Here is a 10,297-nt window from a genome sequence, read left to right on the forward strand (position 1 = left end):
GCATGAGACATGTTTGTGCATTCATTCATATAATTATCATAGTCAGAGCACTCGTCTACAGAGCATGAATAAGGGGAAAAAGAAAACACAATAAAGCATAAGAAACATATTGTAGTAGTGAACTGAAGAAAGTACAATACTCATACACACATGCCCTGGAACCAGTCCAACAGTGCCTTTATCTGACAGTACTCACTCTGGATCAAGGCAGAATTAACCATCAGCTGTACAGGGATTGAGCAGGGAAATAAAAAAGGTGAGTAAACTGTGATCTCCTGTCAATCATAAGGCAAAACGGCCACAAACAGATCAAGATATCTCATGTATATGACAATTACTGTAATCCAAGGATTCTGATTTTCACTTGGGGTTTCAGAGGAGAGAAGCCCTCAGACACTAATTGTCTGTGGACTTGAAATGCCACTCATCCATGGTGGTGAAGATATGGCCTTCAGTGAGGAGAAACCTCAAGGAATTCCTATGAGGAGAGACAGATTGCAAGTTTAAGTTAGTTACAGGTCCCAAAATAACATTTTTAACACATAAACAAAAGTGAACAAAGTAGACTATGCTAATAAAAATAAAACTAAAAATAAAAAAACGGGCCCCAGTTCCTATTTTTCGAGGAAATGAAACTGCTCTTTTCTTTTTATTCTCTTATTTGAACTGGAAAGTAAATTCAGCAGGTAGCGCCCACATGTAACTTTCTGTATAGTAGCCTTGTGCCTGGAGGAAAACAATCAACTTTCACAATTAATTGTAATTACACACAAAAAATGGGTGCTGGGACTTGTCTTTAATATTGGCATAATCTGCTTTGGTTGCATTCCTTTATGTGCTGAAATTGTTATTTTGGGAGCTGATTAGCTATGGAAGTGAATGGAGAGATAGAAATCCAGTGTTGTGGATTTGCAGCCCAGGGGAGCACAGAGCATCTAATGAGGAGATTTTGCCACCATGTGGACTCGTAACAATTTAGGTTAATATATTAAACCCAGCACTCAACTATCAGTTTGGCTTTAAGGTAAACTGCTGGTTCTCTAACAAGCTATAACAGGCTCACTTCAACAAGTTGGGGTGGTAGTCCCAAGGTAAAGTCAGAAATGTAGTCTATAGCATTGTTTGCAGCTCCAACAAAAAGGTCACCTACTTATGAAATTACAGTTTAATTAGCAGGGGAAAAAATGCTTAGGCCCATGCATTTCAAGAATAGTCTCTTTTGGCAGTCTTCCTCAGAGCATAGCAGCATCAGCAATGCAGAAGCTTCTTTCAGCTAATTAGTTGTAGATTTATAAATGGTGGACCTTTCCATTGGGAGACTTTTTTTTTATAACTAGAAGGTCAGTGTTTATTCTTTGGATGATGTTATGTTTGTAGCCTACTATCACTCAACGTCACTCAGTGGCATGTCTTTACATGACATAACAAAATAGACCAAAAACATTGGTGTATTCTTTAAAAAAAAAAAAAAAAAAGCAAAACTGGCACGGGTCAGCTCAAGCTACCTGATGTCTTTGACGCTGAGATATCCAAGCTGCCTCGTCAGGTTCTGGAAACCGATGCCCTCATGAAGAGAGCAGCTCTTGATTGCACTGAAAACCTTACACGGGAAATCAAGACATTACTTGACATACCTATCAGTGTTAAACAATGCACATTTAGAGTTGTGTCTTTTTAGCCAGTCGTTATCACCGTTTAGTGCACACCTCCATTTGAATTCACTATTGGCCGCTCTGGGGACCCATAGCCAACAGGACTGGTTTGGAAAACTAGTTTAAACCTGCGCCAAAAGATTTCAGACCCTATTCACAATCCTGAAACCAACCTGTGCTTTATGGAGACTTTTGTACCCTTACTTATATAAAGCAATACCAGGTCACTAGTCCCAGCCATTTTGCTGTTTTCCACCTCTTTTGCTCTCTTTCTTGTAAATTTCAGGCCTGGAATGTTGCTCAGCCCACTCCTTCCCCTAGAGCAAGTAGTCATAAAGTGTGGTCCGCAGGCCAGTGGTGGCCCGCGGAAATGTTTCTGGTGGCCTGTGATGAGTTAGCCTCTTAAACTCTGACATATTGTCTTTCCGAGGCTGTAACAGGCAGTTTTAAAGCTAGAGTGAAGATGCAGGTATCATAGGAAACTAGAACTAAGGAATCCATCGGTACCAAGTATGTCATGATACACTATATTACCAAAAGTATTCGCTCACCTGCCTTTACTCATACTATGAACTGAAGTGCCATCCCATTCCTAACCCATAGAGTTCAATATGATGTCGGTCCACCTTTTGCAGCTATTACAGCTTCAACTCTTCTGGGAAGACTGTCCACAAGGTTGAGGAGAGTGTTTATAGGAATTTTTGACCATTCTTCCAAAAGCGCATTGGTGAGGTCACACACTGATGTTGGTCGAGAAGGCCTGGCTCTCAGTCTCCGCTCTAATTCATCCCAAAGGTGTTCTATCGGGTTCAGGTCAGGACTCTGTGCAGGCCAGTCAAGTTCATCCACACCAGACTCTGTCATCCATGTCTTTATGGACCTTGCTTTGTGCACTGGTGCACAGTCATGTTGGAAGAGGAAGGGGCCCGCTCCAAACTGTTCCCACAAGGTTGGGAGCATGGAATTGTCCAAAATGTTTTGGTATCCTGAAGCATTCAAAGTTCCTTTCACTGGAACTAAGGGGCCAAGCCCAGCTCCTGAAAAACAACCCCACACCATAATTCCTCCTCCACCAAATTTCACAGTCGGCACAATGCAGTCTGAAATGTACCGTTCTCCTGGCAACCTCCAAACCCAGACTCGCCAGATGGAAAAGCGTGATTCATCACTCCAGAGAACGCGTCTCCACTGCTCTAGAGGCCAGTGGCGGCGTGCTTTACACCATTGCATCCGACGCTTTGCATTGCACTTGGTGATGTGTGGCTTGGCTGCAGCTGCTCGGCCATGGAAACCCATTCCATGAAGCTCTCTGCGTACTGTACTTGGGCTAATCTGAAGGTCACATGAAGTTTGTAGCTCTGTAGCAATTGACTGTGCAGAAAGTCGGCGACCTCTTTGCACTATGCGCTTCAGCATCCGCTGACCCCTCTCCGTCACTTTACGTGGCCTACCACTTCGTGGCTGAGTTGCTGTTGTTCCCAAACGCTTCCATTTTGTTATAATAGAGCTGACAGTTGACTGTGGAATATTTAGGAGCGAGGAAATTTCACGACTGGATTTGTTGCACAGGTGGCATCCTATGACAGTTCCACGCTGGAATTCACTGAGCTCCTGAGAGCGGCCCATTCTTTCACAAATGTCTTGTTTCACAGTCTGCATGCCTGAGTGCTTGATTTTATACACCTGTGGCCAGGCCAAGTGATTAGGACACCTGATTCTGATCATTTGAATGGGTGAGCGAATACTTTTGGTAATATAGTGTAGCTTGTCGGCAAGGGGTTTGAATATTGCTCCAAAGTTAAGCCACATTTTGGCAAGGGGAAAAACTGGCATGGTCATTTTGACCTCTGACCTCCAGATCTCTGAATGAAAATGGGTTCTCTGGGCAGCCACGGCTCTCCCCGTTGCAGACACGCCCACCTTATGCTAATCCCATGCAGTTTGGGCCACCAATCCTGCAGGTGTTTTGCAACCTACATCACACAGTTCTTTGCTTATAAGAATGGTAAAACTGGGCCTCCTGGGCTAAGCTGTTAAGATTGGAATGGTTGCATGGCAACCAGACAACTAGATGGAGCAGCTAGGGCCATCGTGCAAAAAAACATGTCAGTGAAGAGAAAGGGAAGTTTCAGGAGAAATGGAGCAATGTTCATTAACTACAGACAGTGTTTATTTTACAGTACTGGCTGCAAACCATTTCCAAAGCATAAACTGTAGACATGCACCCTTGTCCTCAAAACATCAACAAATGGACAAATGGGATTTTTTTCTTCTCCAGAATGCACAACATACAGTTCTCAAATGATTCACAACTGCCATGACTTTTAGTCTAGATTAGGCTATTAAAGAAAAGATTCATTTTGGAATTATTTTGTGTTCCGTCTTTTCTTGACCTGCAATCCCTCAACTAGCCCTCAGTCATCAAAACTCTGGGAATTCCAGCTTGACAGTATAAACCTGGTGCTTTCCCCCTCCCACTTCAGCTTCATTCAAAGGCTCTGAAACCACACATTCTGCAACAAAACATATCCACACTTCAGATCTATGGCATAAGTGCCTCTGTTCATTCAAAGCAGCTCACCTTGTCGCTGAGAGTCTGCGGCTTCACCACATTTTTAAATCGGAGGTCAGAGACAAAATAATCCAAGTAATCCAGCAAGAGAGAGTGAAATGTATCCCTCATTTCCATCTCCATAATGTTGTTTTTGTTTTGTTTTTTTAGCTTGAACCTTTAGTTTTGTACAAGCCAGCTGCCATGAACCAGGAAGCAGGACTGACTGTTTGCAGAGTTTGAGCTCTCATCTCCCTCTAGTGGTCAGAAATCACTTAGTGCAGCTTTGAAAGTCTGACTATTAGAACACAACCTGTAAATATATTTTGATATTGACCTTGTAATCCCACTTTTTAGGTGATAATTTGCACTTATTCAGTTGTAATTCCACAAAATATTTAAAGCTGGCAGAATTTGCTGCATGTTAGTAGGGAGAGTGAAACCCCAGGGCAACTTGTGGCTGACCCTGAGCTCCTCTGCAGATCTGCATGTTAAAAATACTACAAAACTGAAATGTGACCCACTAACCTGACCCTGGATGGTAGACAAACCATCCGGTGAGATGCCTTGTGGACATCCATCATTGCACATGCCATATGTTTGGACTGTTCCCGCCACCGAGGAGGCAATTGTATTCATATTCACATCCACCGCCTGGCAGAAGAACATGAATACATTCGGTTCCACATATTCAGAATCATTTAAGGCGAAATTTTAAAGAATGAACAATATTCAAGGAAAAAGAGGCAAGGGTTAGACTGATATCGGTCATTCTGTTCAAATCATAGCAGCAAGCCAGCATCGTTGTTGGCTGACATGGAAATGTTTCAGTTTGATTAATTAAATAATTACTGTAGAATTAACCAATAGGACACCAGCTGTCTCTAGGAAAGACTTGACCTGAATCGATTCAAATGCAACTTTTCCATTAGATTCAAATTTGCCTGAATATTTTTAATACTGTCAACATCTTAGGTTTCAGTGGAGAGATTTAGCATCCCATGGTCCAAATGCTGTTTTAGATATTGTGAGACAAACAGTGAATACTTTGAATTTTTATGCATGGCCATAGCAATAGCCAAATCTTAAGATGCTGAATATCAACTGCTGTAACCCGACAATACCCTTCAAAAACCTACATCAGTCAAACCATCTCAGAATCTGTAGTACCTTTCTGAAAAGTTGCATGTGGGCTTGCACCACCTCCAGCATGTGGGACGTGATCTCATTCAGGTCCTCAATACAACGGATATTTTTGGCCAGCAGTAACCTTTTACCCTAATGAAACAAGACACAAGCCTGTGTCTTACAGATTAAAATCAAATCGACCGTCGCTCCACAAATGCAGATCAGCCATGGTAGACGGGACAGCGACTGCTTCAGAGAATTGCAGTTGATTTACCTGAGAGCTCTGCAGACGTCCTGAAACTTTAACATATCTTCCAGGAGGAGTGAGAGTGCACGTGACCCCGGCGGCCTGTGAGAAATACATAACCTCAGCAAGGAAAACACGATGCACTATGCAGTTCTCATTTGTGCCTCACTTATAGTTTTGAACCAAGCCCCTGAGTGCCACTGGCCTCTGTATTCACCCACTGCTTCACGTCCATAGGTGGGCCGGTCATGTCATGCACAGTGTACTTGATGCTGGTCACAAAGGGAACAAATTCTCTGACGACGCCCACCACAGATACCTGCATCGATAGGAGATAAAAGCAAATGTGTACCCGCCTCCCATGCACGGTGCTCTCTGGCAGTTTAACGGGGCCGTCTTGGCAGTGAAGCTGCAGTTTTCTTCAAAGGTGGTCTTTTCTAAGGATTATTATTAACGACTGAATTCAGCATGTTTAGAATCATAAAGTGTCAATTTTTAGAACTGGTTTGGCTGCTATTCTCACCGTCCTATTCAACCAAAATCCATTGTGGTGGGTGGCAAGCAGTGCACGCCAATAAGAAAAGTTGATTTGACTGAGAGAATGTGCAGCAGGTGTGCTGTAGATATGTTGAACTGGAAAGAAAACATATGAAGACAAATTCTGTGTGGTTTGTACCTTTGCAGATAGGGAAAAAATTGTCACCTGATTGGAATTTGGCATGGCATTTTTCACATTCAAGCAGGCTCCTACATATATTACATGCATAATCCAAAATTGCATACTTATTGCATACTTGTAACTTTCTTTGTGATTCTTATGGTGATGTCTTGGCAAGGCCGTATGACTGTCATCTCGGCCACTATCTGACCACTGCTCTGTCTATCAGTATTACAGTATTACCACATATGACATGAAAATGGGCTAAAGGGATAGTTCACCCATTTGTAAAAATGTGTTATTTCACTTCTCCCCCAGAAAGGTACTTGAAACATGTGATAGAGGGGAGTGGAGGAAAAGAAGAAGCTAGCCACAACATTACTTGCCAGCTATCTTTTAGTACTCTGGAAAGTTTTGCTTTTTTGCCCTACAACATGTGTACATGTGTTCAATGAAGAAAACAAATGACAGCAAACTCAATCTACTTGTGTCTCTGTGGTGGCTGCTGCTCCACTGTTGTGGAGTGATACAGCAAGTGCAGAATTCACCAGATCTTTCTGGATGTTGATAACAGGAAAAATAGTAACAGTAATTTATTGTCTGTGTGTGTTCAGTAATCATATGCACATGGCACTCAGTAGCGATGAGAGGAAGACAGCACTACTACAGTTCTACATAACAGCAGAGGCGCAGCTTGTGAACAGGCAAGGCAGGCAACTGCTTGGGGCCCCCGAGACTCGGGGTTGAGGGCTGTTTTTACCGAAATACACTTGCTTAGGGCCCCAACAGACTCTAGAATCGCCTCTGCGTAACAGGTGACGGTGGTGAGGGGTGGGGTGAAATATTATCACATTTTTCAAAATGGGTGAACTATCCCTTTAAAAACTAAATGACAACAAAATGTTGTCATGTGTCAGTACTGAACAGTATTATTCAAATACTTTTCCAATAACCCAACTTTGAGACCTGAAAATTGCCCTTCATTTTCTTCACTTTTCCAGACGTGTGTAGGAGACCTGTGCAAGAAAACTGAATATATGACACACACACACACACACACACACACACACACAGTAAAATCCTTTGATGTGCTGTGTGCAGCACACTGTGTACTTTTGCTGCAATAGGCCTACCTGGTTGACCTCACAGTTGCGCAGGAGGAAGACCTCATTGACTTCAGAGGCAGACAGGAGCTGAGACACTGTGCATGGCAAAATCTGAAGAGCCGCCCTCTGTGGCCAGATCAGTGTTTAGTTTTGCATTATTTTCAGTGAATACACTTTCTTCACAATCTAGGAGACTCCATAGGTGTTTATTGTTCAGGAAAACATGGAAACTAATGCACCTTTCTCTTCACTGCTGTTTGGCCGGTGAACCCACCTGAGGATTGACTATATCCTGTGTCAAAACAATATAGGGATTATGTTCATGATAAAACTAGTTAAAACATGGAGACTCTGTGTGTGAGCAATGTGAGGGGGGATGTGCACAGATAAGCAGCCTACCTTCATCCAACATGGCAAAATGAGGTGATCTCCTGACAGCACTCCACTTAAGATGTCACATCTACCAGCTGAAGTATCTTTTTCTAATGTTGGACTAAAAGCCTCAATCTGTTATCCAATTCTCCAGAACCATCCAAAGCCAGTGCACAAACTCTATTCAGTGTGGAAACCACTGGCAGAGTCGTCCTCACCCGGCTGGCAGCTTGTCTGAGCCCTGGCCATCAGCTGAATTGAATTACATCAATTACCAGCCCCTGCAGACTACCACCCAAGAAAAGGGCACAAAAAAGGAAAATGACCTTTCAAAGGTATTTTTGTGTTCCATTTCTCCAAAGAAAGATGACTTCAATTTATTTTATTTAAAAATCCACCAATTCAACAGTGACTGACAAGTATTTACAGCACTTTTTTGATAAATTTCATTTAATCTCTTCAAAATATTTTACAATGACATAAGAGCAAAAATTGTTCATAGAAAAGTGTGAGAGCTTAAGTTCACCTGGTTGGAAATCCCTACACAACACTTGATTTCTGACATGGGGCCTATTTTTTTTTTGTAATGGGTTGCTGTACTCCTCATCTGACAGTGGACACCTGCTGTGCCTAAGGCGACAGATTTGTTGAAACCCCACCACCTCAGCCCAGAATCAGACAGAAAAGACAATTGAGCTGACCCATGTCATGAATACCAGATTTTGATACACAAAATCACAAATAGGCCGATGAAAAACATACAATTATCACTAGCACACCAACAGTATTAACTGTAAATATATCACACTTCTTTTCAATGACTGAAGTAAACTGAAGCTGAATTAACAATAGGAGAAAATTAAATCCATCACAGCAATTTACATGTCAAACGAGTACGGCTCTTGAAAACAGAGCACATCCACAGTCAAATGTACATCAATCTTGTTCATCCCCTGCTCATCCTATACAGTATTTACACATGTGCAAAGAAATTGGATAGAATGAATCAAAAAGGGTGGAACCTCTTAATCCCCAGGCCTAGCAATTGTTTGGCAAACGTCTCAAACATAAAAGGGAGCCGAGTGTCTTTCTCCTCTCCCCGTTTGAGAGGGAAGGAGAAAACTGGCCTTAAATGACTCTACCCATCACCCTCTCTTCTGCCTGTAGTTCTGAGGATATGGGTGACCTACTTTTGGAGTCCAAACTTTACAGCTCATACAAAGACGGCTACAAACAACACGTACCCACATTCTTGAAGCAAAGCAATTGTCTAAAGCATTGTAAGTGAGCCTGTCCTGCATGCAAGACAGATATTTTATGCACTTAATACTGATGTTAAGTGGTATTACTGTTCATACCAAAGCACGACTCTAAGGAGCTCAAACAGGATGCACTTCAAGCGCAACTTCTGCCAATTTTGTCTTTTTTGAGTGCAATATCAAGGAGCTTATGAGGCCACTCTTGTGTACATGTCAAAAGAAAAAAAAGATGACTTGCACAATAAGGGGTCCAGAGTATATCGGATATAAGGCAAAACTTAATCTCATGAAGACAGGAAAGAAATCAGAGCTATTTTGGTGATGGGAAGAGTTAAAGGGATAGTTCACCAATTTTGAAAAATGTGATGGTACCACTACTGTCCCATAGTTGTTCTGCAGGACCATAGTGGTGCTATCTTGTGCTGGATACTGGCTAGATGCTCCAAATGCTAACTGTTAATCCAATCAAGAAAGTGTAACATCACTTTATTAGCGTCGCTTTCCAAAACTAAAGTGCATATATAACTACAGAGTGCACATGGATAGTTTTGCTCAAATTACTGTTTACTGTATCAGGGCTGGGACAATATGCTTGTCTTCCCAATTCAATATTTGGCTGTCAATTCGATATGCATTGTGATTCTTAAGTATTGTGATTCTACAGCTATTGCGATTCAATGTCACGACTAATTATCCTCTCATTCGTGGATGTAAAGTTCCATAAAGTTGTGATTATCCTAAAGGTCACAATAGGTCAAGTTTACAGTTTACAAGTATACATTCAAGTATACAGTCAAGTTTCAAAAAATGGTCCCACCACAATGAAATGGCTGCTATGGGGGCTAAAATCATCACACATGAATCAAATGTGGCTCATTGACTATGTTTCCATGCACACCATATTCCGATTCAGGTCAATATTCTGGTTAAGGTAATTTTCCAAACAAGGTGTTTATATGTGCTGCAGCAAATGGAATATTCCGTTTATATGTTACTTGGCATATTCCACGCTCAATCTATTTAATGCAACACTCAACCTGCGGGGGGCAGCAACACGCCTATAGGCGTCTGGTCTGCCGGAAATACAGAAGAAGTAGCTGTCGCTCTTTCTGTGTTTTCTCCCATCGATATCCTCCATGATATTTAAGTCTTTCATTAGCTGAAGGCAGACTGCAGTGTCCTGGCTCTTGCTGCTGTTCGCCATGTCGCTCTCCCCACTTGCAGTAACCATAGCAACTAAGACGCCCCAGGATTCCTTGTGAATCGAGCATGCGCAGACATAACTTAAAATTCCAGTTCGGGGCATTTTCCAATTAAGGTGTTT

The 10,297-nt window shown here is 42.1% G+C and overlaps 1 protein-coding gene across 4 annotated transcripts; it reads right to left on the reverse strand.

Annotated features, from left to right (window-relative positions):
* Nucleotides 1-8: 8 nt before the first annotated feature.
* LOC115368005 (replication protein A 32 kDa subunit-like) lies at nt 9-7,969 on the reverse strand. Of its 4 annotated transcripts, none has more exons than XM_030063954.1 (9): nt 7,742-7,968; nt 7,617-7,634; nt 7,370-7,468; nt 5,784-5,897; nt 5,606-5,680; nt 5,374-5,481; nt 4,732-4,857; nt 1,506-1,600; nt 9-478 (listed from the first exon to the last, which is right to left on the reverse strand). In XM_030063954.1, the coding sequence occupies exons 1-9, from the start codon at nt 7,745-7,747 to the stop codon at nt 397-399; spliced, it is 723 nt and encodes a 240-aa protein (XP_029919814.1). In that variant the 5' UTR covers nt 7,748-7,968; the 3' UTR covers nt 9-396. The 4 variants fall into 4 exon arrangements, with proteins under 4 accessions (XP_029919814.1, XP_029919813.1, XP_029919812.1 ...); XM_030063953.1 differs by having other exon boundaries at nt 5,796-5,897; nt 7,582-7,634; XM_030063952.1 differs by having other exon boundaries at nt 7,582-7,634; nt 7,742-7,966.
* Between the last annotated feature and the right edge of the window lie 2,328 nt (nt 7,970-10,297).

Source organism: Myripristis murdjan, chromosome 11 (assembly GCF_902150065.1).
Source record: "Myripristis murdjan chromosome 11, fMyrMur1.1, whole genome shotgun sequence".
NCBI lineage: Eukaryota > Metazoa > Chordata > Actinopteri > Holocentriformes > Holocentridae > Myripristis > Myripristis murdjan.

Bases quoted from the DNA above. Each gene is read 5' to 3' on its own strand.
- LOC115368005 (XM_030063952.1), bottom strand. The intron at 5,482-5,605 runs GTAAATCAACTG...TTGTTTCATTAG, and splicing joins GACGTCTGCAGAGCTCTCAG to GGTAAAAGGTTACTGCTGGC. The intron at 479-1,505 runs GTAGCTTGAGCT...CTCTCCTCATAG, and splicing joins CTCAGCGTCAAAGACATCAG to GAATTCCTTGAGGTTTCTCC.